This window comes from Elaeis guineensis, chromosome 5 (assembly GCF_000442705.2).
Source record: "Elaeis guineensis isolate ETL-2024a chromosome 5, EG11, whole genome shotgun sequence".
NCBI lineage: Eukaryota > Viridiplantae > Streptophyta > Magnoliopsida > Arecales > Arecaceae > Elaeis > Elaeis guineensis.
In genome coordinates, this window is record NC_025997.2 from 24,964,714 (window position 1) to 24,991,625 (window position 26,912).

At 36.4% G+C, this 26,912-nt stretch overlaps 2 protein-coding genes across 4 annotated transcripts; both read right to left on the bottom strand.

The window, feature by feature from the left end:
• Positions 1 to 161: 161 nt before the first annotated feature.
• LOC105045194 (mitochondrial zinc maintenance protein 1, mitochondrial) lies at positions 162 to 6,564 on the bottom strand. Of its 2 annotated transcripts, XR_832009.2 has the most exons (3): positions 6,290 to 6,564; positions 604 to 731; positions 162 to 494 (listed from the first exon to the last, which is right to left on the bottom strand). XR_832009.2 is itself a non-coding variant. In XM_010923371.2 (2 exons), exons 1-2 carry the CDS (start codon positions 6,531 to 6,533, stop codon positions 655 to 657), a joined length of 321 nt encoding a protein of 106 aa, XP_010921673.1. In that variant the 5' UTR covers positions 6,534 to 6,564; the 3' UTR covers positions 162 to 654. The 2 variants fall into 2 exon arrangements, 1 of the variants encoding a protein (XP_010921673.1); XM_010923371.2 differs by having other exon boundaries at positions 162 to 731.
• A 9,774-nt stretch (positions 6,565 to 16,338) lies between these two features.
• On the bottom strand, positions 16,339 to 26,595 carry LOC140858125 (uncharacterized). 2 transcript variants are annotated; one of them, XM_073257771.1, is made up of 2 exons: positions 25,632 to 26,595; positions 16,339 to 16,696 (listed from the first exon to the last, which is right to left on the bottom strand). In XM_073257771.1, exons 1-2 carry the CDS (start codon positions 26,590 to 26,592, stop codon positions 16,611 to 16,613), a joined length of 1,047 nt encoding a protein of 348 aa, XP_073113872.1. In that variant the 5' UTR covers positions 26,593 to 26,595; the 3' UTR covers positions 16,339 to 16,610. The 2 variants fall into 2 exon arrangements, with proteins under 2 accessions (XP_073113872.1, XP_073113871.1); XM_073257770.1 differs by having other exon boundaries at positions 16,339 to 16,720.
• Positions 26,596 to 26,912: the final 317 nt, after the last annotated feature.

Below are 26,912 nucleotides of genomic sequence, written 5' to 3' on the forward strand. Positions count from 1 at the left end.
CCGAGGAGAGCCGTGAAGAGAGTTCTCATGAAAAAGATGTACAAGAACCATGTTACCGAAGGCAAGCCAAATTTGACATCACCAAAAAAAAAAAAAAAAGGAATCAGTGAACAAACATGAAATCTGCTACTGCATTGAAGGACAGAGCAATATGTACTGCATTGAAGGACAGAGCAATATGTACTGCATTGAAGAACAGAGCAATATGCAAATCCATTTACAGTGAGACGCATGCAGTATATTATGATGATCTGCTCATCTCATTGCACAAGTAAATGCAGCAATATCAGATAAGCTAATTTCTACATAATCTTCAGGATAGAAAGAGCGAAGACTCAATTTTGAAAAAAAAATGACAGTCAATTAGGTTCCTGCAGAACCTCTTCGGAAAATATAGATCAACCAGCCTATGAGTTTTCCACCCTGAACTTTACAACTTACAAATGAACAACTAGTCCCAATAGCAACTTATATTTCTTCTGCTCTTGTTGGTTCTGCTAGATAAACAGTTGAAGTGTAAGCTCAAGTAGAAGAATAAAATATTCCTGCTACTTTCCTCAGATGAAACACATATTCAATATATCAACCGATCTGATACTTAACCTGCAATATTGATGGCTGTTACATTTGACATTCTAATTAGCTCAATTTTGTTCACGTCGACTTAGAGAGAATCTCTTCAGAAGGAATCTCTAGTGTTGCTCCAGCATGCTCTTTACTAGGCCTCACAACTGCAGTAGACAATGTAGATAATTAACCAAAAATGAAATAAGTTTATAGCTGGAGAGGTCAAGCAACATTAAACAATGTTGGCAATAGTTTGAAGCAACCAGACATATAAATATGGACAGAACATGAAAATACACACTAGATAGGTCAAAATAAATGAAAATTGGAATTTTTTCCTTACAGAATATGAAAATTTCTTTGAAGATTTTCAAGATATTACAGCAGCAGGAGGCACAGTGTCAACTAATATCGTGGACGGCACATACTCATCTTCAAATAACTAGCATTATATATGCACAAGAGAGTGAATCTTGGTACAATAGTAAGGTTGCTCCATCACGACTTGAAGGTTATGGGTTCAAAACATGGAAACAACATATCCATACACGAGGTAAGGTTGCATATATTTGACCCTCCCCAGACCTTGAAATGGCAAAAGTCTCATGCACTGGGCTGCCCTTTTTTGGTATTATATATGTACATTCCATCCTTACATGGATACAATTTTCAGTTTGAAATATTGGGAAATACAGATGTACAGTTTCTGCCACTTCAACAGGCAAAACCAAGATGGTATATGTGGATACAGTATAGATGTCCTCATTGCAACATGTTTTGCTTGATCAAAAAAATGAGCCAAGACACAAACCAATGGTTCAGGAGTAAATGTTGCAATGGCAACCTTGGAGGATTCATTTGATGCCACAAAATAATTCTGAGAAAGCAGTAGTTCAACCAGATCATACACCAATGGCATGCATAAATGATCGATCATGCAAATCTACGACAATATCCTAATTTTAAGGTTAAAAATAGCATAAAACCCTTCTTTGGAGATCTTCAAACATTTTTCCCTTTTAAATTGTTGTTTCTCTTAGTTTAAGTCTAATAAACAATGCAAGAGTTCATTCAAGTTGCATCTCTTCACCTAGGATCATAATTATTCTCATCTTCTTTCCAAAAATCAATCCAGTAATACAAAAGTTTCTTTTTTTCTAAAAAACAGATAATAATTCAATCTCTTAGTGTATATTCATGAATTTATGCATGTAACAAATAATCCATGAACTCATTGTTTTAATAATTACATTACCTTTGAATATAATTATTATAAACCAATCACTTCTTTAATTGAATGTTCAAAATTGTCATAAAGCAAATAAGCAACCAAAGAATATGTTTCTGGAAACAATGTATTGCTAAATAAGTGCTTGCAGATAACTGCACACCATGTCAATCATTCCTTCTAGAGTAGCTCTGGAAACAATTGTTACATTGAGATCCTCTTGATTCATAAAAATTGTGTTTATTGAACCAGGTAGGGACCAATAACATGGTTGTAAAGCCAAAATTTAGCATATATTGAACTTCATGAAGAATGTGGCGGCATATTGGTTGCCTTAAAGAAGCACACAAAGGAGCAACAACAGGCTTGATAAGGTGAAAAACCTAGAAAAGTGGAGAAAACATGGAAGAAAGCAGTTGACAACAAAAGGACAACTTGTAATGAGTTAGTGACCTTCCCAAGATAACTATTTGGAGATATGATTCAGCATGCTAATGATGTATGCCATCAACCTTTCATGACAAAAAAGAAAAGGGTTGATTTATGGAACAAATGGCACACATAAGGATAAAGCTTTCCCTAGACATTCAATATTTGACTCCCTCTGCTCTACAACTACAATGATCACAACTGCACGATTGCAACATATTTGATTTGGCTCTTCTTGTGATTTGAATGTTATTCTGCAATAATATGCACCAAAAAAACAAGTTTATACAGTATGCAGTTGACATGGATCTCATAAACCATTCGATATAATAGAAGAGGCTAAAAAAAAATATATCAAAGATTAGAAACCACTAGTAAAGGAGATAAGATGATGAACTGTATGGGAAAGGCACTTAAAGGATCCTCTAAATCACATTGTGGAAAACATTACCATATCTCCATAATTCAGGGTAGTAGTAGATGCCATACTAAATTTAGGCTCAAGTGTTGATCTGCTGCTAGCAACAACAGTGACGAGGAATGTGAATGAGAGAATTTTGCACAACATGTGATGGCCAGGCTGTTTTGACTGTGACAATTATCTCCAATTTCCTAGATAAATTGCAGAACAGGCATCATGTATTTTGATATATGTTGATGCATGTGGTATGATGAAGAGAATATAGGTATTCAAGCAAGCCCAAATGTAACAAGATGACAATACACAGGCATAACCAGTCACATTGGGACCCCTCTGTTGGATGTTGGAGCAGTCTCATGCACCAAGATGTCAAAAAGTGTGGACTTAACATGTTCAGTCCAACAAAAAATCCTTGTGAAAGTCTGCATGACCAGTATGGTATTTTTATACATTTAGTCACGAAGAGTATTACCATTAAAGACCTCAGTAAACACAATGCCACATAAAAAAGAATTTAAATACTAAATGTGCACCTTCAGGTCTTATATGATACAGAAAATCAACTTAGAAGTTCCTCGTTAAGCAAAATCGCGAAAGAAGGACAAGATGAAGCAAGAACTTTCTTGAAGTGTTCAAATGAAGGCTTTAACATATTCTGTTTTCTGTAGCTTATCTGAAGATATTTATATTGAGAATTAAGGTGCAAAGTGGACTAGCAGCAACTGCAGCTGTGCTTAAGATTTAACTTAGCTAATTATGTTAAACTAATGCACAGAAATAGCAAAATAGAAAGGGTAAATTACAAAAATCTTCCAGAGGTTTGTCTTTATTACAGTTTCACCCAAGATTTTGAAAAATCTACACTTAGCCCCCCAAGACACCATCGCGTTAGTTAAGAAGTTATAGAAATATAAAAAGACCAAATTGCCCTCCGTATTTTTTAACAGGGGCTTCAGAGCGGTCTGGGGCTTCGGAACCACTGCCCTTTTTTTTGGTACAACGGAGCACTCATACAAAACGGGTATGAATACAGCCAAAAAAGTCAAAAAGAAGCACATCCTGAAACGCCTGCGATACCTCAATGATTTCCGTCTAACCCATATTTGCCGTATGCTCAGCCACAAAGGAGGCCATCTGATCGGCCGCACTATTGGCCTCTTTATAAACATGTCTGATAACGACCGAAGACCGTTCAGGGGGAGAACCCTGAGAGGGGGCACCGATTTGGCGAGGAGGGAGAGGGGGGTGTGGGGGTGGCAGTGCTGGCAGCGGCAGCGGTAGCGGTAGCGGTGCCATTAGCGGCAAGGATGAGGGGAGGGACATGGTAAGAGGAGGAGGTGCCGGCAGCACGCTTGTGGGGGGTGGGAAAGGATGGAGATGGGAGTGGAAACGGTGGTGGATGCGATGGTAGCGGCGACAGCAAAGGAGGGAGGAGGCATCAAGCAGATGGTGCTCGCAGACGTCTGCTTGGTGTTTACCATCGGTCTTCTCGCCCGCATCGCCATCGCCATCGCCGTCACCACCAAGAACCACCCTCTCCTTGACCCTCTTCTCTCCTGCTCGTCCACCATGGTAGGAGGAAGAGGTGCCGGCGGTATGCTTGCGGGGGGTGGGGTAAGGATGGAGATGGGAGTGGGAACAGTAGTGGACGCAATGGTAGCGGCGGCGGCAAAGGAGGAAGGAGGAGGTGTCAAGCAAATGGTGCTCGCAGGCATCTACTTGGTGTTCGCCATCGGTTTTCTCGCCCGCATCGCCATCGCCGTCAAGAACCGGCCTCTCCTTGACCCCCTTCTCTCCCGCTCGCCCACCGTCGGCCCCCTGATCCTCCCCTTTCCCAATTACCCCGCCCTCCCCCTGGGTCTTGAGAACTCCAAGGACCTCCATCCCGCCTTCTTTTGATCCCTCATCCACACCCTCGCCGGCCTCCGTGAACCCCTCCTCCGCTGGGCATGATCCACTCCCCACCGCCCCACTACCATCCATCCAATGGCTGGACGAGTGCCCAGATGATTCAGTAGTGCTGGTGTGCTTCGGGAGCTAGCAGGTCCTGGCGCCACCACAGGCAAAGGTGCTGGCAGTAGGGTTGGAGCGGAGCGGGGGGGCGAGGTTCGTTTGGTGCATGAGGGGGGCGACGGTAGTGCCAGTGGGCTTCGAGGGATGGGTGGCGGGGTGGGGCCTGATGGCACGGGAATGAGCCCTACAGGTGGCGATTCTGGCGTTTAATAGAAGGGAAGGTTCCACATCTTTTTTTTTAATACTTTATTCAAGACTATTGTCATTTCAAAAATTTATAATGATATGAAAATGAGATTCAAGTTAATATTAATAGGTCGGTTAACAGCAAGGGTTGGACTATAGGGTTGACTAAAATGTTAAGGATATAACTGTAGATTTTTTAAACAATAGGATGTACCTGTAATTTCGACCTATTCTCGGAGGCATTTTTGTAATTTACCCAAATAGAAAAACAAAATTTTGTTGGTCAAGATACAAACCAGTGATCCGATGCCATTATTTGCTTCAAAGAGCAAGGATTAACTTAAATAAACTTTAAGGAATACCTAATAGTAAAGTGAGCTTAGGTAGTATTGATGCCATCTTTGCCAAGTGACATTTTCCATAAGTCACCATATAGAGTGTGGCATTGTCACCTCCTAGGGCTTGCTAATGCCAAAACAATGAAAAGATAAAAAAGTTGTCCTTAAAGTTCAAACAAAAATCCAGATTAAATCCTCAGATTCAAACAAAGAAAATAATAATAAACTAAACCAAACTCAACATCAGACTTTTCTGACCTAAGACATCATGAAATCATGACTACTTTCTATACCTCCAGTCACAATATAAGACCATCATAGAATTCAGACTATCCCATGACTCAACCCATAATACTAACTAAACAGACGTGATGAAAGATGATGAGATCTCCTCATATTGCTACGTTTTGTCTTTTCCACAATATATCGAAATATATCATCCCATAGACTTCTTGGCCTTTTATATTTAGTTTGATGTCCCTCTACAGCTTTGTCCTTCTCATCCCGAAATCTTAGCAAACATCATTCAGTAAAGAATAGCCCTATGAACTGTTATGCCAAATAACAATCATGAGCATCTACAAATATTAAAATTGTGGAACATGGTCAGCTAGGATATGGAAAGCCCTTCCATCTTAAGAATGTTATTCACTTTTTCCAGCTGAATGTTCCTTGAAACTCCAAAAACCTATGCTTCCGGCTATTTTACCTCCTGAAACGTTTCATCAGTCATAATTTCACAAGGCATGAGAAGGCAAATGATTGACTATCATATCCAGCATCAATAGTAAACTTCTGTGGCATCGAGTTCTTAAAATTCATAAGTTTATGCATAATTGATGAATACTTGGACCAAATTGACGAACAGTTGGAACATCTATTCAGCGACCAGGAAAATAAAGAATAATTTGAGAATTCTCTCCTATTCCTAGATCCACACTCTTCAGCTTTGAAGTTTAAATCTATCCAGCTCTAAAAATACGATTTTTTAAACCAAAATGTCTAATCCGATGGAAGGAATAATTGCAGAGTTTCGACAAAAATAGATTGAAATGATAGCTATCAGCTTCAAAGCACGACCAACAAGAAGAAATCTCGATATTTTACCGTAACCTCCAGTAGTGGAGCTGCGCTTGGCTTGGACGATCATGTGGGTGATGAAGTGGGAGGCCTGACGCGCCTCGTCGAGGAGTCGCTTGACCTCGGCCTCCGCCGTCACGCCACGGTTCTCCTCGAACCTCCGCCGAATCTCCGCAGCCGACTCCGACAGCATCAGCGTGTCGCCGGCGAACGTCTTCCGTGTCGCCCGCAGCAGCGCCCGGTACGCCCCCAGCGCCTCCGCTCCGCCCATTTCTCTCTTTCCCCAGTTCGCTCACTCGCTGAGCGCATATCACCAAAAAGCTCATATGATTTCCCCTGTTTCACGTGCGACTGGAGAATGAATCCAGTCCGGTGATCGCTTGCCGTGGACCCGGTCCCAACCGTTTAACTAATATACTGTTTATTTTAAATATTATATATATATATATATAATTAATAAAAATATTCATCTCAATTTAAATTTAAAAATAATTATCAATTTAAATTTTAATAAAAAATTTTTTTATTTAAAATATAACTTAAAAATAACTATCCAAATAGAATGAAATGATGCAATCATCCTTACAGTTATAAAACAATATTATATTATTATAAAATAATACTATACAATAATAAAAGCAATACTACACTATTATAAAGTAATATTATATTATTTTAAAATTATACTATATATTATAACACTATATTGTTGTAAAGTAATATTACAATAAAAGAATACTACACTATGATAATGTAATACTATCTTATTGTAAAGAAATACTACACTAATATAATATAATAAATAATACTATATTATTATAAAAAAATACTACATTAATATAACATAATATTATCTTATTATAAAAAATATTATATTAATATAATACAATAAAGCAACACTACATTATTATAAAGGAATACTACACTAATATAATGTAATACTATCTTATTGTAAAAGTATACCACACTATGATAATGTAATACTGTAGTATTTTAAAGGATATAATGATATAAGAATAATTTCAATCAAAAATGGATAATTATTTTTAACTTATGTTTGGAATGGATAGCTATTTTTACATAAAGTTTATCTGGAGAGCTACTTTTAAGTTGAAAGTAGAGTTGAGAATTTATCTTTGATTCTCTAATATATAGGATATATACAGAATCCCCATCCATCTAATTTTTAAAATTTGAAATTATAATTTTACTATATTAAAAGTTATTTTTATATTTAATCTGTACTTTGCTATACCTACAAAATATATGAATAATCCTTTTTAAAAGCACAGAGATAAAGTTATTTTTAAAGATTAGAATTATAACTTTGCCACATTAAACCCTTTCCCATATTTAATATGCCATATTCATATATTTAATCTGTTATATACACTCTGTCGGATGTTGCACATACACTCTGCCACATGTGCAACATCCGTTTTAAATAGATAGTATTAATATTATAAGTTACAACTTTAATATGTATATATATATATATATATATATGAAAAGGTATATTTTTAGAACACTAAAGGATAGATGTCTTCAATATCATAGGTTACAACTTTAATATATTTATAGATATTTTCTAATCTCATAACTTAGAGCACATCTATACATATTCTTTTAATCCATCTATAAATAATTGTTTACCCCCATGTTTCGTTAAATCCAGTTGCTATCTCGGTTGATGCTTCAAAATATATTTGAATTAATTGAGAGATTTAGAAGAGATAGCTTTATCTACCAATATACTTAATGATTTTAATTAGATAGGTCTCGACTGCAGACATTTTAAGAGTGATAATATCTTAGAGAGGAGATTTGTTGCTCTTCTATACAACAACCGCTTCAAATCTTATATATAAAGTCCTAAGTAATATATCAACAATATATAATATTCTCTAAAAAATTCTATTTGATCGTCATATATAATATAAATTTTCACTCTGTAAAGTAAATGTATGATAATAATCTATGCAGATATTTTAAAAGTGGTGGCATCTCTTAGAGAGAAAGGATTTGTTACACCTTAACACAATAACAGCTTCAAATCTTAGGTATAAAATCTCAGGTAACATAACAAAAGGTTTATATAATCTCTCTTAAACAATCCCATTTTATCAGTATATATTAGTTAATTTTTTACACTGTAAACTAAATGCATGATAAAAAATCTAATGCATGAATTATATGAAATAATCTTATATGTATGTGTGAGTATATATTAAAATAGAGGCTTTTATGCTGGCAGAGCCTCCATCCATCATGTCTGCAACTCTTTCTTATTTAACATCATGTGATTGCAATAATTTTTTTGAGATTTTTTTTGCATGTATATACTTCTAAATATATAAAAAATATATATATAAATATCCTCATAAAGTTACTATTTATATATATACCCTCTTAGAATATTTGTTTTATATGTATATCCTTCTTTTGTTTTGCATATATACCTATATTATTTAATACCATTAAAAATAAAAGATTTCAAATTAAGATGATTAAAATGTCTTTATAAATAGATATACAAAAAGAAATGTTTACGAGGGTATACATATAAATGACAACTTTATGAGTATCTTTATGTATATACTCAAAAAAAATTTATTAAAAAATAATCAAAACTTAAGACTTGTCAAATCTTTCATGTCTTAGTTAAATCGACAGGTCAAAAAAAAAAAAGGCTAAATGATATTGTTAATTTTTACTTGTTTAAGATTTTAACTTGATCAAGTTGGAATATTGAATGACTATTTTAGTAATTATATTCTTATATTTTATTTGGTCTAATTATCATTATGGAGTTTATGACATCTGTATATTCTTCATTATTATTAAAATACTATAATATATTGAATTTAAATTAATTATTGATGTTAAGATCAATGAAATAAATTTTAATGATTTATATATAGTGAATTATTTATTTATTGAGGCAAAACTTTCACCAAGATAATATGATTTCTTCTATAAGAATTAATGTTCTATAAGAATTAATGTCAATATGAGATTATATAGTATAATAATATTGATTTTTTTATTACTCTCCTCAACCAAGAGTGACTTAATTATCTTTACTATAATTTTTTTTTTGCCATTTAAGCATATGTTTTATTTTTTTATAGTTTTTTTGAGCATATACACTCTTACATATATAAAATTGTATGAATATACACATAAAGATGCTATTTGTATGTATACATTTATAAAGTTTATTTTTTACATATCTACCCATAAAGGTATTTTAGTTATTTTAATATTAAAATATTTATTTTTTAATAGTGTTAGATGATATGAGTAAATATACAAAAAACAAAGAAAAAGAAAGGTATACATTCAAAATAAGTGTTTTATAAGGATATATATATATATATATATATATATATATATATATATATATATATATATGTATATATATATATATATGTATATATATATATATATATGTATATATATATATATATGTATATATATATATATATGTATATATATATATATATATATGTATATATATATATATGTATATATATATATACATATGTATATGTATATATATATATATATATATATGTATATATATATATATATATATATATATATATATATATATATATGTATATATATATATAGGAGGGTGTACATGCAAAAAAATATAAATCAAATTAGTCTTCCTCTCAAAAAAATAAAAAATCAAGCCTTACATTAGAGAACTTTAAATACGGTGATTTAAAGGGTGCCAAGAAAATAGGGTAACATGGATCCAATTAATACAACTATCTCACTCTCACTCTTGGGGATGCAAGCAAACTAGGTTGGATCAAGAATAGGCACAACCAAAATCCAATCCATATTTGAATTGGGTCATTAAAAAGTTGACCTCAAGCCCAACCCTACTCTATAAGGTTGGCTTGAATCAGGTTTAATATTGATTTCAGCAAATCCATCGGATTTTTATGTCAATACAGGTTAGTAATAGTTCCAATACAAATCATAATAAATATATAAAAATTTAATTAATTATATTATAAATATATTATAAAATAAAATAATAATATGCCAACATTATTAAGGCACTTGTCTAGGCGTGTCTAGGCACTCAGGCGAGGCATCCTTGGCTGAAAGCGCCTCAGCCTCCTCCAGACGAGGCATCTTCAAGCAGACGAGCGCCTCTGCCGCCTAGGCGCTCGTCTGGAGCGAGGTACAAAGCGCTCGCCTTTGGCGTCCAATTAAAATTATTTTTATTCTCCTAGATGTTCAGCTTTCAATTTAATAGCTGTAATTCACTTTAATTTGAAATTACAGCTATGGGTAATAGATAAATTCTTTAAAAGAATGAAAAAGAAGGATACTTAAGTAATTTATTAAAAAAATTAAGAGACAAATGGCTTTAAAAAAGAGATTAAAGAGTTATAATTATATGCATCCTGTACGGCTGTACCCCTTCAACTTTCTTGGATTTTGGACGGCTTGGGCAATTTCTTTCTCTCCATTGAAGTTGATGGTGCCCAAGCAAAAAAAAAAAAGATATGAATTTTGTTCCCTTTTTCATCCTCTTTTCACAATTTGTTCTCCTCTTTCTCTATTTGTCTCTATTTTTTATTCAATAAAACAGGATATGTTTGTATTTATCTTCAATAAAATAGTTCACAAAGTAGGTCAGTAGTGCACTGATTTTACGATGAGAAGAAAAAGAGATTAAAGAGAACGTAGAGAATGACCTATTTGATGATGGAGAAGATGATCATTATGACAACTTAGGTATATAATATGATGAAGACCTTTAATTTTAGACTTTTAGAATAGAACAATAGGCTGCCCTATGTAAGTAACGGAGAAAACAGAAAACGCAGAAAAGTTTTAATCTTCTGAATGTGGTGTTTCGACAAAAAATTTGATGAAAATTTTTAATTTTAGATTAAATCATTAAAACAACATGTTGTAATGAAGATCTTTAATTTTAAAATAGACTATATTTATTTTTTATTTTTTTATTTTTTTTAAAAATGATGCTCGACCTCAATCAGACTCTCATTTTTTCAACACCTAGCGCCACCCCTAACAACCTTGCAGTATGCAAAGTGTAAAAGTTACCAAAAATATGTGCTACTTTATATATATATATATATATATATATATATATATATATATATATATTCCTACAAAAGGAAAGTCAATTTCATATTATTCAAGGACTCTGAAATATAGAGTATGCTGGCTTGGTACCGGTTAAGGTCAGCTAGGATTCATATTGAAACCCAATCCCAACCTTTATCACTTTGCACGATCAACAATTGCTTGGTTTTCCTATAAATAGCATCACCGCCCGTAATCTAGTGCTAGTATCGGTCGTGATGTGCACCATCATGAAGAAAGAAATGATCACATGCCATATATGGATCCAAGAGCCAAATTGATGATTTTGCTCACGTGCGTAGAAGCATGATGTGGTGCGAATCAGATTTGGCAAAAATTTGAAAGAAATTATTGCTTGAAAAAAAGACCGAGTTTAGAAGCTTATTTTGTTCTTCCTAATTCACTATGATCTCTAGTCGCCATCATTTTCATAGTAGCAAGATGTAGCCAAAGTTATTTTATTCTTCCTAATTCACCATGATCTCCAGCCACCATCATTTTCATAGTAGCAAGATACGGCCACTATCATTTTCTTTGTAGCAAGATATAGCCACCATCATTTCTATAATAGTCAAATTCTGTTATTTTCTTCCATTTGCTGAATTTGTCTTATGTTCCCTCTCTTATCTATATAAAGGGAGGTGACCTATGTATTCAATTCAGATTTCAATGAATGAAAATGAGTGTTGCTGATTTTTCTTATCTAACCCCTGTGTGTTAGTGGCAAGTTAGAAATCCTAGAACTTATCACTCACATTCTTCTTTTCTTGAGTGTGGTGTTCTATCCCTTTGTGATCTGATTGTGGCGATTTTCTTATCAATCAGATTTCAAAGGTTTCTTTTTTTTTCTTGTGCTCCAACCTTTATTCTTACCTACACAAGATAGTTATTTAGGCCTGGACACATCAGTTTGGTATCAGAGCCTGAGGGAGTGTTTGACATCCAAATCATGTCTGGAGGAGACGAGGCCCCTATCATTCCTAGAGGCATGAGTCTGGAACAAGCTCAGATTATGGGTCTCCAACGACGTCAAAAAGAGATGATGGAACAACTCAATCGCCTAACACAAGCGTTTGAGTGGTTGGCAACACTTTCCCCACCACCACAGCGGCATGGCCATCCAGCACCACGACGAGTTGATCGCGATGATGAAGAAGAGTATGACGAACCCGGAGATAATGATGGTGTGGAGGAACACCCATGGCAAAGGCGACAGCAAAAAAGTTTGGGAGATAATATTAAGATGAGGATCCCATCCTTTAAAGGAACCAGCTCACCCGAAGAATATCTAGAATGGGTGCAATGTGTGGAGAAGGTCTTTGAATGTCAAGACTATTCTGAGGTAAAAAAATGTAAACTTGCTACCCTTGAATTCACTGATTATGCTAATCTTTGGTGGGAGAATGTAAAAGCTCAGCGTAGGAGGGATGGAGAAGAGGAGATTCGAAACTGGAGGCTTATGAAGCGGATCATGGAGAAACGATTTGTCCCTCAATATTATAAGCAGGAGCTGTACATCAAGTTACAAAGCTTGAGACAAGGGGGGATGTGTGTTGAGGATTATGTCAAAAAATTTGAGATGCTAATGATGAGATGCGCTTTGCGAGAACCTCAAGAACAGACCATTGCAAGGTTCTTAGGAGGCTTGAATAAGGAGATTGTTGATACGGTGGAGTTGCAATCTTATGTGTTCCTTGACGATGTGATCAAACTTGCTGTTAAGGTGGAAAGACAGCGCAAGCGTGGTGCAAGTAAGTCAAGTAAGACTACCAACTCATCTTCCTTATCACCATGGTCCGTCCCTAAGGTGGTTCCAAAATAAATAGAAAAAAGTGATTCTAGCAAGCAAGTCACAGATGCGGCCAAAGAAAAAGAGAAGGTGGAGAATTCACAACCTTCCAGATGAGGTCAAGATATCAAATATTTCAAGTGTCTTGGTTACGGTCATAAAGCCTCTGACTGTCCATACAAGAGGGTGATGTTCATTCGGGAGTCACAAGAAGAAATTGAAAGTGAAGATGAGGCTATTTTGGAAGAGGTAAAAGAAGATTATGTGGAGTTTGCAGATAAAGGAGAGCTGTTGGTTATTCGTCGCAACCTGAACCTACAAGCCAAAGTGGATGATAAGCAGCGCGAAAATATCTTCCATACCAGATGCACCATCCATGATAAGGTATGTGGTGTTATCATTGATGGGGATAGCTGTACCAATGTGGCTTTTACTATTTTGATGAAAAAACTTAATCTGGTGACTATGCAGCATCCCCGTCCCTATAGATTGCAATAGCTTGCTGACGATGGTGATGTGAAGGTTACAAAGTAGGTTGTAGTACCTTTCTCTATTGGCAAGTCCTACAAAGATGAGGTTGTTTGTGACGTAATTCCTATGAAAGCCAGCCATCTTCTTTTGGGAAGATCTTGGTAGTACGATCGGAGGGCTATTCATGATGGCTTCAAAAACACCTATTCATTTGCTAAGAATGGGAAGAACATAGTGTTGGCACCACTTAGCCCGTAACAGGTCCAAAAGGATCAGCTTGTGATTGAAAAGGACAAGAAAGAGAACCTATTTGCCAACAAGGGGGAAGTGAAGCGAGTTTTGACTAACCATGAAATTATTTTTATTCTTGTAGCTAAGCAGGTTCCAAGTGAAGAAATCTCCCTTTCACCGCAAATGAAGGAGATCTTGGAAAAATTTACAGATGTGTTCCCGGAAGAGTTACCAAAAGGATTGCCACCAATCAGAGGGATCGAGCATCAGATTGATCTCATTCCAGGGTTTGCCCTACCAAATAGATCAGCCTATAGATGTAATCCCGAGGAGGCCAAGGAGTTGCAGCGGCAAGTTGCGAATCTTTTGGAGAAGGATTCGATTCTAGTGGTTGTGGATCGATTCTCAAAAATGTCTCATTTCGTGCCATGCCACAGAACTGATGATGCTTCACATGTTGCAGAATTATTTTTCAAAAAGATAGTACGTCTGCATGGTGTACCAAAGAGCATTGTGTCTGATCGAGATGTCAAGTTCTTGAGTTACTTTTGGAAGACCTTGTGGAAGAAGCTTGGTACTAGATTGCTCTTCAGCACGATTTGCCACCCGCAAACCGATGGTCAGACCGAAGTGGTAAATCGTACCTTTTCTTCTTTGCTTCGCATTGTTGTTAACAAGAATATGAAGAATTGAGATGAGTGTTTGGCTTATGTTGAGTTTGCTTACAATCGTAGTATTCATAGCACTACTAAGCATTCTCCTTTTGAAGTGGTTTATGGGTTTAATCCTATCACCCCACTTGATTTGGCACCACTTCCAATCAACGAAAGAGTTTGTATGGATGGGAAGAAGAAAGCTGAGTTGGTTAAGTCCATGCATAAGAGCATCAAGGAGCAGATTGAGAGGAAGAATGCGGCTTATGAGAAGGCAACCAACAGAGGAAGAAAACAAGTTCGCTTTGCTCCAGGTGATCTTGTTTGGATACATCTTCGCAAAGAATGATTTTCCAACCAAAGAAAATCTAAGCTCATGCCACGTGCTGATGGTCCATTCCGAGTTGTTGAGAAAGTGAATGACAATGCTTACAAGATTGAATCACCTGGTGACTACAATGTGTCCGCTACATTCAATGTTCGAGATCTTTCTCCTTACTTGGAGGATAGTTTGGATGATGGGGAAGACTTGGATTTGAGGGCAAATCCTACTCAACAAGGGGGAAATGATGTACATCATCATGAAGAAAGAGATGATCCCATGCCATATATGGATCCAAGAGCCAAATTGATGATTTTGCTCACGTGCGTAGAAGCATGATGTGGTGCGAATCAGATTTGGCAGGAATTTGAAAGAAATTATTGCTTGAAAAAAGGACCGAGTTTAGAAGCTTATTTTGTTCTTCCTAATTCACCATGATCTCCAGCCACCATCATTTTCATAGTAACAAGACGCAATCAAGATTGTTTTGTTCTTCCTAATTCACCATGATCTCCAGTCATCATCATTTCTATAGTGGCAAGATACAGCCAAAGTTATTTTGTTCTTCCTAATTCACCATAATCTCCAGCCATCATCATTTCCATAGTAGCAAGATACGACCACTATTCTTTCCTTTATAGCAAGATATAACCACCATCATTTCTATGATAGTCAAATTCTGTTATTTCCTTCTATTTACTGAATTTGTCTTATGTTCCCTCTCTTATCTATATAAAGGGAGGCGACCTATGTATTCAATTCAAATTTCAATGAATGAAAATAAGTGTTGCTGATTTCTCTTATCTAAGTCCTGTGTGTTAGTGGCGAGTTATAAACCCTAAAATTTATCACTCACATTCTTCTTTTTTTGAGTGTGGTATTCTACCTCTTTGTGATCTGATTGTGATGATTTTCTTATCAATCAGATTTCAAAATTTTTTTTTTTTCTTGTGCTCCAATCTTTATTCTTACCTACACAAGATAGTTATTTAGGCCTGATGAAAAACTTTACATATCAGATAATATTACAGAACCTATGAAAAACTTTACATAGGACCAAATAAACCTTAAGTAATCTGACACCACATGTACATAATGAAAGATTGTGTAAGACTTGAGATAGTAAGGCCAGTAAACAACTAAAACCACCAATTAGAGGTACCATAGCAAATTCCAGACAGCCTTTTACTTGCAGCAGGCTATCAAAACCAGAACAAAAGAACTCCTACAAGGGATGTCGAGACAGCAGCACAAGACATGATACAACTTTGAGAATAGCATCTCCGCATGATGTCTATACGTACAACATTGTAACATCCTCTTTGTATCCACCCAACACCATGTCAACATTTGTCAAGTTTGGAAGAAATGCAAAAATCACATCCTTTTTTTCTTTTCTGTTTTTTCAAATATTAGTATTCAAGGAAGGAAACAAGAACTCCTCAACATAAGGAGAAACAAAAGCAAGAGGGAAAGCGCAGAAGAGAATTTGCTTGATTAAAATACTCAATGTACACCACCAACTGATGCAATAATATCCATTTATACAACTATCTCAGACTGAATCAAAACTTGCATTGCAACTTCTGGGTTCCAATATTACTAAAAAAAAACACAATGTTCATTAATTACATCCAAACAATCAACATGACTGTTTGGCATCGGGTAACTATAAGTATCTTCTGTTACATTAACCACGATTTGATGATTTCATGCAGCAAATTATAATAAGATGCTTCATTATTATCTCAATGGAACCATTGTTCTGCAATCATGCTTCTTCCGCCTGCCTCTGTGGTGAGTCTTCTGCTCTGCAAAATTATTCTCACCTACAATTTCCATCTGATTGGTATCTGATAACAGATAAAAGCAAAAGTAAAATTTGCAGGACAACTCAACTAAAGTTCCAAAACAATAATAGAGCAGTAATAGTGCAGGATGAGAAAGCAAAACTGAACGAGAATGTCTTGTAAAGCATAGAATCAATCACTGTACTATGCAGGTACATGATTTTCTATGCTTCATCAAAAAACAACGTTTCACTTACGTGGAAATATTATCTTCAACTCCTACTCTCCATCAAATAATTTATACATCATCTTTAACAATCTCTGTATCAAGGAATCCACTACGAAAAAGAAACCATCTTGCATACAGGGGTTCACAAAAGATTACAGTTCATTTCTTGGGTGAACTAACAAATTATTGGATGAAAATTACAATATCTTAGAAGCAGATATTGTAGATCTCACTTTGTGTTTTACAGTCCAACACATTCACATCGCACCATCGCTTCTGTCTATTCATGAACAAGAAATTTTTTTTTTTTAACCATTCAAGCACATTAGTACACACATATCCACTGAAGTTGAAGTCCAGCATGCATGGGAAAATCCTATCTGCTCACAGACAAACCATATACGGTCAAAGCGATTGCTCTAGTCTGGTATGGCATCAAAATTACATGAATAATTCACTGGTCTCAGTATTTTTAAGGCAGTCCACCAAGCATACAGGTAGGTTTACTGCTTAGTATAAACCCCACCATTCGGTTAATTGGATTGTATTAATATATAATTGTTATATTAGTTTACATGCTACAAATAACCTCATCTCTTAATCAATGTGCATCTATATGTTAACATGTATATTATCTTAATAATCATTTTAAGTACAATAGATTAAATGCATTAAGTATATTTTTGCATGTCCAATGTATACGAGTATAGTATATAAACTCAGACTCGCTCAAGTCTGTGTTACATGTAAGGGAACACTTGATTTATACACGGTTTATGGCCCCCAACAAAACAAACTCCACCCCCCTGGGGCCCTTCCTCTTCTCACATGAACACATACATGCATATGATCCAACATTAGAAAGCAGCTACAACTGCACATGCGGTCAGGGGATTACGTGGTGCACATTTGATATGCAGGCTGTATATGCAAGTGCATATGTGGTTACTATCTTTGAACTATTTAAAAATAAATATAATACATCTGGTACAACAAATACAACAATAATGGCAGTACTTTTTTTCATGGATGGACAATAATAACTAATAATTAGTGCTTATTATGTAGTATCTAATACCCGACAGCAATTATTATAACATAATTAACATTTTAGCACTATTAATACCCATATGACCATATTAAGCTCACTTGAAACCTATATCAAACTTAACGATCAGCTTGAACCCAACTTCAAGTACATCGGCCCATATATGAGTGATATCAGTAGATTGTACATGTGACTCTAGAATGCTAAACATGGTTGTATGATACAAAAAAAACCACGTGTGTGGCTGTGAAAATGAACCCCTTTTTTGGCATGTATGCAAGATGACCACACATAGGACTGCATATAGGAAATGTGATGCATATGCAGCAGGTATGCACCGCATTTTAAATAATTAAACAATCCTTCTCTCATAATAGTATCTGGCATGCAAAACGCACATGAGATGAGAAATGGAGTTTCCTATCACTTCTAACCAAATAAATATCTATATTTTCTAGTGATGCATATCTATCTCTCTCTCAAGGAGAAAAAAGTTTAACAAAAGTTACACTCCTAAAACATCAGTGTATCTATAGTAATGTGGCAAATGGACAGGAGGATGCCCCTGTGGGGGGGGGGCGCTCTGCGGGGTGGGGTTGGAGGGGAGAACCTATGAAAACAAGGTTTGTCAAGCCCGTCCCCTATTATTTGTTTAACTTCATAAACATATTCCCTCTTTTAGCTAGTACACTTCTGTTGTTCCTCTCCCTTAAAGGGAGCAAGAGTTGATGTATTTATTAATTATCAGGTAGACATAGTGGATACTGGCGGCTTGACATTTCCTTCTCATTGTCACATTTCGACTCCAGGCACAATTAAATAGAGAGAGGGAGAAAGATGTAGGCAGCATTTGTTTTTTGAATAAAGAAGGCACAAGGCTTAGATTAAACCATATGCCTTCCAAACAATTCTTAGAAAAGAGGCACAAGGAATAGTTATTTCAATCAAACTTACAGCAAGCATAACCATTCCAAAGAAGAGTTGTCATTAGCTATTTCCACATCCATTCCTCTGTATGTGTGTGCTTTTAGTAAAGACATAGCCAATGGACCCTGTACTACCCCTTGTTTGTCCCAAGTTATGGAAGAGACTAGGTTAGCATGGTTATCAGTTCAAGGAAGCAAGGTGACCTTGCTTTTACAAAACACACTTAGCTGGAGTTATTTCAACAGGAATAACTGGTCAAATAACTATCCTCAAAGCAACAACCATTCCTATTCACTTTTCATGTTCCAAACCGAATGCATACTTAAAGTTCGATGCATCAAAAAATTCTGACCATCAATGCAAGGAGTAGCGACCCAATATCATAGTATAACAGGTAGTGGTCTACTCTCCTTCTGGAAGGATTGCGGTCTCAATATTATTATGGAGATGTTATATGAAGAATTCACATCAATGTTCCTTGAATTGGCACTGAGAGTCATACTGGCTGGCTACTAGTTTGATATGGTACTAGTACATACCATATCGACTCGAGACATATCGGAACCAATGAGAAGAGAGAGAGGGGGAGAGGAGAAGAAGAGGGCGTTAGAGAGAGGGGAGGGAGAGAGAGGGGGGAAGGGACAAGCATACCTCCTCTAGCACCATTGACAGCAGCGATGGAACCTTAACCCTAGTGGTGAAGTCATCATCGTGGAACCCTAACCATCAGCATTGGTGTTGGCATCATCGATATCATGCAAAGGGAGTCACAAGGGATCGACAGAGAAGAAGGGAGAGGAAAAATCAGGAGAGAGGGGGAGAGGGGAAAGAAAAGAAGCATCAGAAGATAGGGAGAGAGAGCTAAGGTGAGGGTCGACAGACGGGAGAGAAGAGATAGCTACAAAATTCTTAGTCAAACCAGATCAACTAACCGAACAATCCCTCTTACCAGCCAATCTAGTTCAGTATACGCTGAACCGTCTGATTTAAGATGATTTAGTAGTTGTTAACTCACACTACTGATTATGATCTACATCATAAAAGGTATTATGATATCGACATCTTGTGTTTTAGAGGTCATTTATCTATGCATCAAGTTTTCAAAATTTATCTTGCTTTAATGGTTTGATATGATGTCTTGCATGATTTAGGGTCTGAAAGCACTCCCAAATCAAGTGAATTTTGGTATATACATGTTTTAGGATATGTCAACCAAGATCAATAGTGTAGATTTCAATTTGTGCCCTTTCATATAGTTTAGCACGCCAAAATTATGATCCCATAAAGGGATAAGAGGCCTCAGAATCTCATGAATTTTTGTTTATTAATAGTTTTCATCATCTAAGTCATCACCAAGGTGCGGATACTCAACTTTGAATGTCCATCATTGATTTTGGATTGGTATGATTGAAGCCTCAATTCTTTTGGACAGAAAGTAGACAAACTCATACAACAATATAAGATTTTGTGTTCCTATGGGCTCCTATACAGCAGCAGTGTGACTCTGTGAACTCCACTTCCACCCTTCCAAGTTCTAACTCTAATCCAATGATCATAGACTACATAATATAATGACTAGTAAACAATCTATGCACCCAAGACCAAATAGTACATAGCACATGCAATATACTAGTCTAATTCAAGAAAAAGGACAACACTTAATGGATGCTTAGATCCAATTAACCAGCAAAATTTGTGGAATAGGATCCTTGGTCGTGAGATTTTTTATATGAGTAGATAGACCACTATATATATTTGCAAATACTAACCAAAGATTCAGAAGTCGAGTGAATAGACTCCACATATTAGTTTCTTCTCCCATTGCCTTATCCTCCGCTCATTCCTATTTTATGTTGTTTCTTTTCCTTTTATTTGGAAGAGTTTTTTTTTTTTTTTTTGGGAGGGTGAGTGGGGCCGGGTTGAGTTCATCATTCTTCTTTTTCCATGTATCCCAACCAACACACTAGTTGTCGGCCCAATCCATCTACGCACCAACAAAATGGTCAATGTTCTCCATCAGCTGGTGATTAACTCGTCACTTTGACAGCTCTGTTTAAATCAAATCTTCACGTTAAATTATCACAGTTCTTTTGAAATCCACATTGCAGAAGTTTTAGGCTTCTAGAATCTTTAATGATTACATCATCATAAAGAAATCTTGTTCATTACTTAAAATAGCATGGCAAGATTATAATGTTATGCATTACTACTTTTCATTTTAGTTTCTAGTCTCTTTTCTTCAGGTCCTAGATATTTGTGTGGCTAATTCACCATCCATTCCTTAAAACACTGGGCCCACTTCAGCAGAGTCATACAGGAGAAGTATTATTTCTGGGAAATCTGATACAACAATTAATTTAGCAAATAGAACTTTGCTGCCAATTAAGATGATGCTTTTCTTGTTCAAATGCTAGTTTATGCACGTTGGATGTACAGGCAACATAGAGATGATCCTCAGGAAACCTACTCCCTTGATCTCTTAAACATACTCAGAACATGGAAACATATTATATTCAATCATCAAGAAAGGTCTGAAGATTGTTTAGAACAGAACCACAGTAACATACTCTAAAAAGAGACTTGTTAGAGTGATCTGAAAATGCAGGACTTTCAACATAAGTTTCCAAAAAAAAAAAAAAGAAAAAGAAATACCGGATACAGATATCTTATGTTGCTTGAAACTCAGCCCAGAACTGGTCGACCATGTACAGGTGGGCTTACCCTAGAGCTATTTGTACAGAAACTCCTATAAAATGCTCCATGGTCAAAAGGAATTAAACAATTAACTAGACCGAATCACTGGGATTGAGATTGGAGAAGAATCCAAGCAATGGTCAATCAAGAAGGTCAAAAAGCAATGTAAGGTTAAACTCCAACCTGCTATTACTACACCTGTTCTACCATGGAACAATATCCTTGGGAAGCTACAAAAATAAAGAGGATCATTCATACTTCATCACAGAGAGAGAGAGAGAGAGGAGAGAGAGATCATTCAAACTCCTTTGACAATAAATACGACAGGTTATGTTGCGTGTTGCTTTCAGAAGAAAAAGAGAAACCATCTCTTCCTTGAACCACATAAATAACATTTAAGGTTCTGAAGGGAGCATCATACTCTTACATTGGATTTACACTACAATAATATCTACTTCAAATTGCTTTAATGCAACTTACGAGTGGTCATTGTACTTGGTCATTGTACTTGGACATAAAGTTGGACTAAATGGAAACAAAGAGGTCAGATGTCTGGTGCAAGGTAGAGAACCACCTTCATAGAAAATGAAAACCTACGAATTGAACCTCAAGTGTAGATTAGAGGACCCAATATATGAACCTAGGCTCGCGATGGATACAGACCTACAGCTCTATTTTGCGAATAAAAACAACCATCTTCTGTACCATCATATTCCTGAATCAGTAGCTTTAATATGCATGATAGATGGAGCAGATTTGGGTGCAAGAGAACCTAGCATATAAAGGAAAATACCTTGATCATAACAAATGTATTTTCTTAGGGCATCTTCAGGCTTTCTTCCTTCCAAATTTTATCAGAGACTAATTCAAGTCTATGAGAGCTTCTTTAAATTCATCCATTTCTATCATCCATTTCTTTAAATTCACTAGCATTGATGACCTCTACATTGTCTAAAGTCTCGCTGGCAATGGCAAATCATGCAACATACCAAAACCAAAACTAAAGTCTCGCTGGCAATGGCAAATCATGCATCATACCAAAACCAAAAATCCTAGTGATTGATCTACTCTAATTATTATTACAATCCTTAGCAATAACCTGCAAAAAACACATTGTGACAAGCATATCAAAAAACCTAGAGCCCCACCCATTTCATCATAATTAATTCTCTAATTTCTTATCTCTCAGTGTAACATTACCTGTGTCTTTGAGGCTATCAATATAACTGTTTGGAACATATTTTTCTTACCAACCAAAAGATTACTCCTCTTAGTCAGAATTCCTTTTACCTGGCTCCAAAACAAAAAAAATTCTCCCGATAGGGGAAATTACAATGTCATATGGATACACCTTAATTACCACCTAATATATGTTTGACACTCCATAAGTACCTTTTTATCTTTAAAAAATTACTTTAACACCAGATAGAGGTTGGCTGCATGAATTTGGATATGTTTTAGTTTATCTCTTCTTGCATCTTATTTCTTAATATTTTATGCATTTTTGTACCTTTTATTCTAAATGATAACTTTTTTATTGACAAGTAGATCATGAATGCTTGCATTACAAATCATCATCACTTATAAATATATTTTTTTCTAATAACTTGTCAGATATAAAGTAGATATATTTACATAAAGAAATATATAATTGATTACTGTAATCTCTGCACCACATTTGTATATCCTATCTTACTGATGTCCATTCTATCAGCATGCATATATTATGTCATATATGTGCCCACGGTTCATAGATGCCTATGAAACAAAATACCCCCCATTTACTTTCTATCACAAAGAAAATAGCCTTAGTTCTTTGTTCCTTACTATTCAATGTCACCTTTATAAAGTGACTCATTAGTTGATCAACATGAAATACTATGAGTACTCCATTTATCACTTTTATTCTTGCAAGTCGTACCTAGATGCATCCCCATTGCAAGCTGAATTGAAAACCACATGGTACACTGATTCCAAACAATACCAACATCCATGTGAGCAATAAAAAAAGTTTTAGCTGAAGATGAAGTTTAAAACAGGCAAGCTTTTTAAAAGGCATATTTCTGTGTATATTCAGTCATGAACACTTCATTTCAAAACCAATTAAAATTCAAAAATCTGTTCACAGATTTGTACAAAAATTTAAAATTTTGGTGTGATTTAGTGCAATGTCTCGTTATCTATGACACTTTCGGTTTTATGTTGACACCTAATTTTTATGCTTATCATGGGCTAGAATAGATGTGAAAATGAATTAATGATTTACAACTTTGTTATTGGTTCAAAGTTTCAGTGACAACGTATCTATTAACTAAATATGTAGGGATAGTGTCATAAGACCATCCCAATGAAAACTAGAACTGAACCAAAATGGTCTAGCTCTTTTTGAAAAAAAAGTTATTATTCAAGTTCTTCTTCTTGTGATGGAATACTCTCTTTTCTAGAGTTATTATTCTTTACTAAGCACCAAACAAAGACTATTAGTTGGTTATCAGACTTTTTATAAAGTATTAAAGTTGCAATTCTTGCAAAAGTTCATTTATAAAAGAAGATTTTAGGCTTCATGTCAGAAGATCATGTGCATCATAGGAGCCAATATTAAGTATCCAGCATCAATCTATAATACTTTCGACAACCTTTTTCTTATATATTCACAAGGCAAAGAAGGCAAATTCATCATCTTCTTCCTCTTCATCTACTTTCTTGAAATATCAATAAATTATCAACCAATTGAATAAATATGAGCTCAACTCCCTAATAGGACAATGTGACAAGCAACAGGGAATCAATTGCTATATTGCACCAAGAAAGTTTTCCTCAATATTTTTCTTAATAAACAATGCAAAACACAGAGGTCACAAATAGACCATCAAACTCATTCAAACTTCTGACAAAGTCTACGAAGACTCTTACTGGAAGCTAAGGACCTCCATACATAACAAAAATAGAATCTTAATTGGGCTTGAGAATCATAAAAGCTAATAATTCAAAAGGTCCGTGTGAAGACATAACAAAAAAGAGACTTCATGGCTAGTTCAATCTAACAGACACATACCATATGGAAGGCCACATGATAGATTAATTGGAGAATTCTCTTATCAGATTCTGCAATTTAGGACAACATACTCCCAATTTCTTAATCACTTGGAATACTTAGTTTTAGATGTCTACCCTGAACCAGGATACAGGTGCAACTCAAACAAGGCATGAATGTGACATATGGAGTCCTCATTTAAGTCTGAGGCAGCTCAATGCCATTAGTCAATCATTAATAATTTGGTTCAAAAGCAAATGTAAGCATCTGTGTAAGATAAAACCAGTCAGCATAAGCTGATCAATTCAAGAAATCATCTCCTTTTGGTCAAGCAATAATTTTTCATGCTGATTTTGGACCAGATAGATTTTCTTAATGAATTTTCAGGGCACATAATATCACCATAAACAACATGATTGATCTGAAAGACCATTATGGGAGTACATATGACACCCTTCTCTTTTGTTTCAGTTTTAATAGGATCCCCTTCTTTTCATGGCCATGAGACAAAGTAAGCTCATTTTTAAAATATGTGTTAGATTTCCTAGCATTCACTTGTACTAGTAACTGTAAACCCATTAATGTAGCAAACCAGGTGTGTTTAATACGCTTAAAAATATAAGAGATGATCTCCTCTTGTATATTTATTGGGGGCAAACTTCATAAATTCTAACTTCTCTTTCTTCTTTCACTAATGTTCTTTACTAAGAGCTCATCATGCATGTCCCAATCATAGATTCTTGTACATGTAGCTTTGGGCAGACATCACTGTTCATGATCAGTCACATGAAAAGTACAACAGCTTTAAAATCAACCAAACAAATGCAAAGATCCGAGCAATGAAATGGTAAAGCTTTTGGAATATAGAATAAACAAAAGATCTGTACATCTTCACGAGTTTAAACAACCGATTATTTAAATCTTCTAGCTATAATATATTTGATACCATAAAACACCATTCCTTCAAAGATTACAATTCCCGCTTATCTCCAATTTGTCACAATTTAATCAAATCAACAGAGAATGGGTCAAAAGGCCTTACCTCCAAACGTTTTGCCCCAGAATAACTGCCGCCCATCCTCATCCTCCTCATCAAACTCATCATCATATCCATGCTCTCCATCGCCTCTGTACCCCGGTTCACTGCCATACCCGGACTCATTCCCCTGCGACTCCAGAGCCCCAGACCCTCCTCCACCCTGAAACGACCCGAATCCGGAGCTGTCCCTCTCCAACCCGGCTCCCCCCGCGACCTCCCTGCTCTCCTTCCTCGAGATCCGCGCCTCGCTGACGTCCGACCCCCAGCTCCCATCCCCGTTCAAGAACAGCTCCCCGCTGGAGTCCGTGCCCCCGGCCGCGAGAGGGAAATCAGAGCAGGTGGCGTATGCCGCCGACGCGCTGCCCCGCCGGCGGGTGCCGCTCCGGTCGCTGCTCCGACCCGACACGGACCGGGACCCCCTGCGGCGGCGCTTACGGGCGAGCCACCGGAAGCTCTCCTCCCGAGGGCGGGGCGGAGGGTCGTCGAAGAGGCTGAGACGAGACAGATCGAGGGAGTCGGCGGCGGTAGTGGGGATGGGAGCGGTAGAGCGATCGGGGCGGCAGGGCTTCTTGGCGTGGAAGGGGTAGGGCTTGGAGGAGGAGGGATCGACGCCGAGGGTCTGGAGCTGGAAGGGCTTCCAGGCGTGGAGCTGCAGGGTGCACGCCTCCACGGCGTGCCGGGAATTCACCGCCCGGGGCGTCATCGCCGGCGAAAATCCGTCATTCTCTCTATATCCTCTCAATCTTGATGTAGGGCGAGGAGAAATAGGGGTGGGTTTTGGAGCGGTTTGCAGAGAATCCAGCGCGGAGAAAAGGGGATCAAGCCTCTCGTTTTCCGATAGGAACAGGGGAGGAGAAGAGGACAGATTTATTAAATCTTGGTATGAAGGTTTCCGCTTATATTTCGTACAAGGATAGGAAGGATCCACTGTTGGTTTCGTCGTCTGGGCAAATCTCAACCGCATATGTTTTGAGAAAAAAAAAAAAAAAAAGAGAGCTGGAGATTTTTTACGAAAAACTGATGAGACCAATATCGTTGAGAAAATGATTCGGATATGAGAGGTGTGGGACCCAACCGTGGTCGTGGTCTCTTCCTAAACGCGTTTCTTCTGTTTAGGTGTCGTTTGCCAGTTTATCGAGCATTCCAGAAACTCAAATTTTCCGACGACACAAAATTAGTCATAAGTTTTTATAATTTAGGGGAAAGTGAGACGCGCTGCAGCCGTTCGATCTTGTTAGGGACATAGATCGACGTGAGTCAGAATGGGGGATGTGATGGACTAAT

What these genes read in the sequence shown, in the direction of transcription:
- LOC105045194 (XM_010923371.2), bottom strand. Translation starts at nt 6,533, where the DNA reads ATGGGCGGAGCGGAGGCGCTGGGGGCGTACCGGGCGCTGCTGCGGGCG. An exon ending in CTCCACTACTGGAGGTTACG is followed by an intron (nt 732 to 6,289) that starts GTAAAATATCGA and finishes TGTCTACTGCAG; the next exon opens with TTGTGAGGCCTAGTAAAGAG.
- LOC140858125 (XM_073257770.1), bottom strand. Translation starts at nt 26,592, where the DNA reads ATGCGGTTGAGATTTGCCCAGACGACGAAACCAACAGTGGATCCTTCC. An exon ending in CTGGGGCAAAACGTTTGGAG is followed by an intron (nt 16,721 to 25,631) that starts GTAAGGCCTTTT and finishes ATCTGTTATCAG; the next exon opens with ATACCAATCAGATGGAAATT.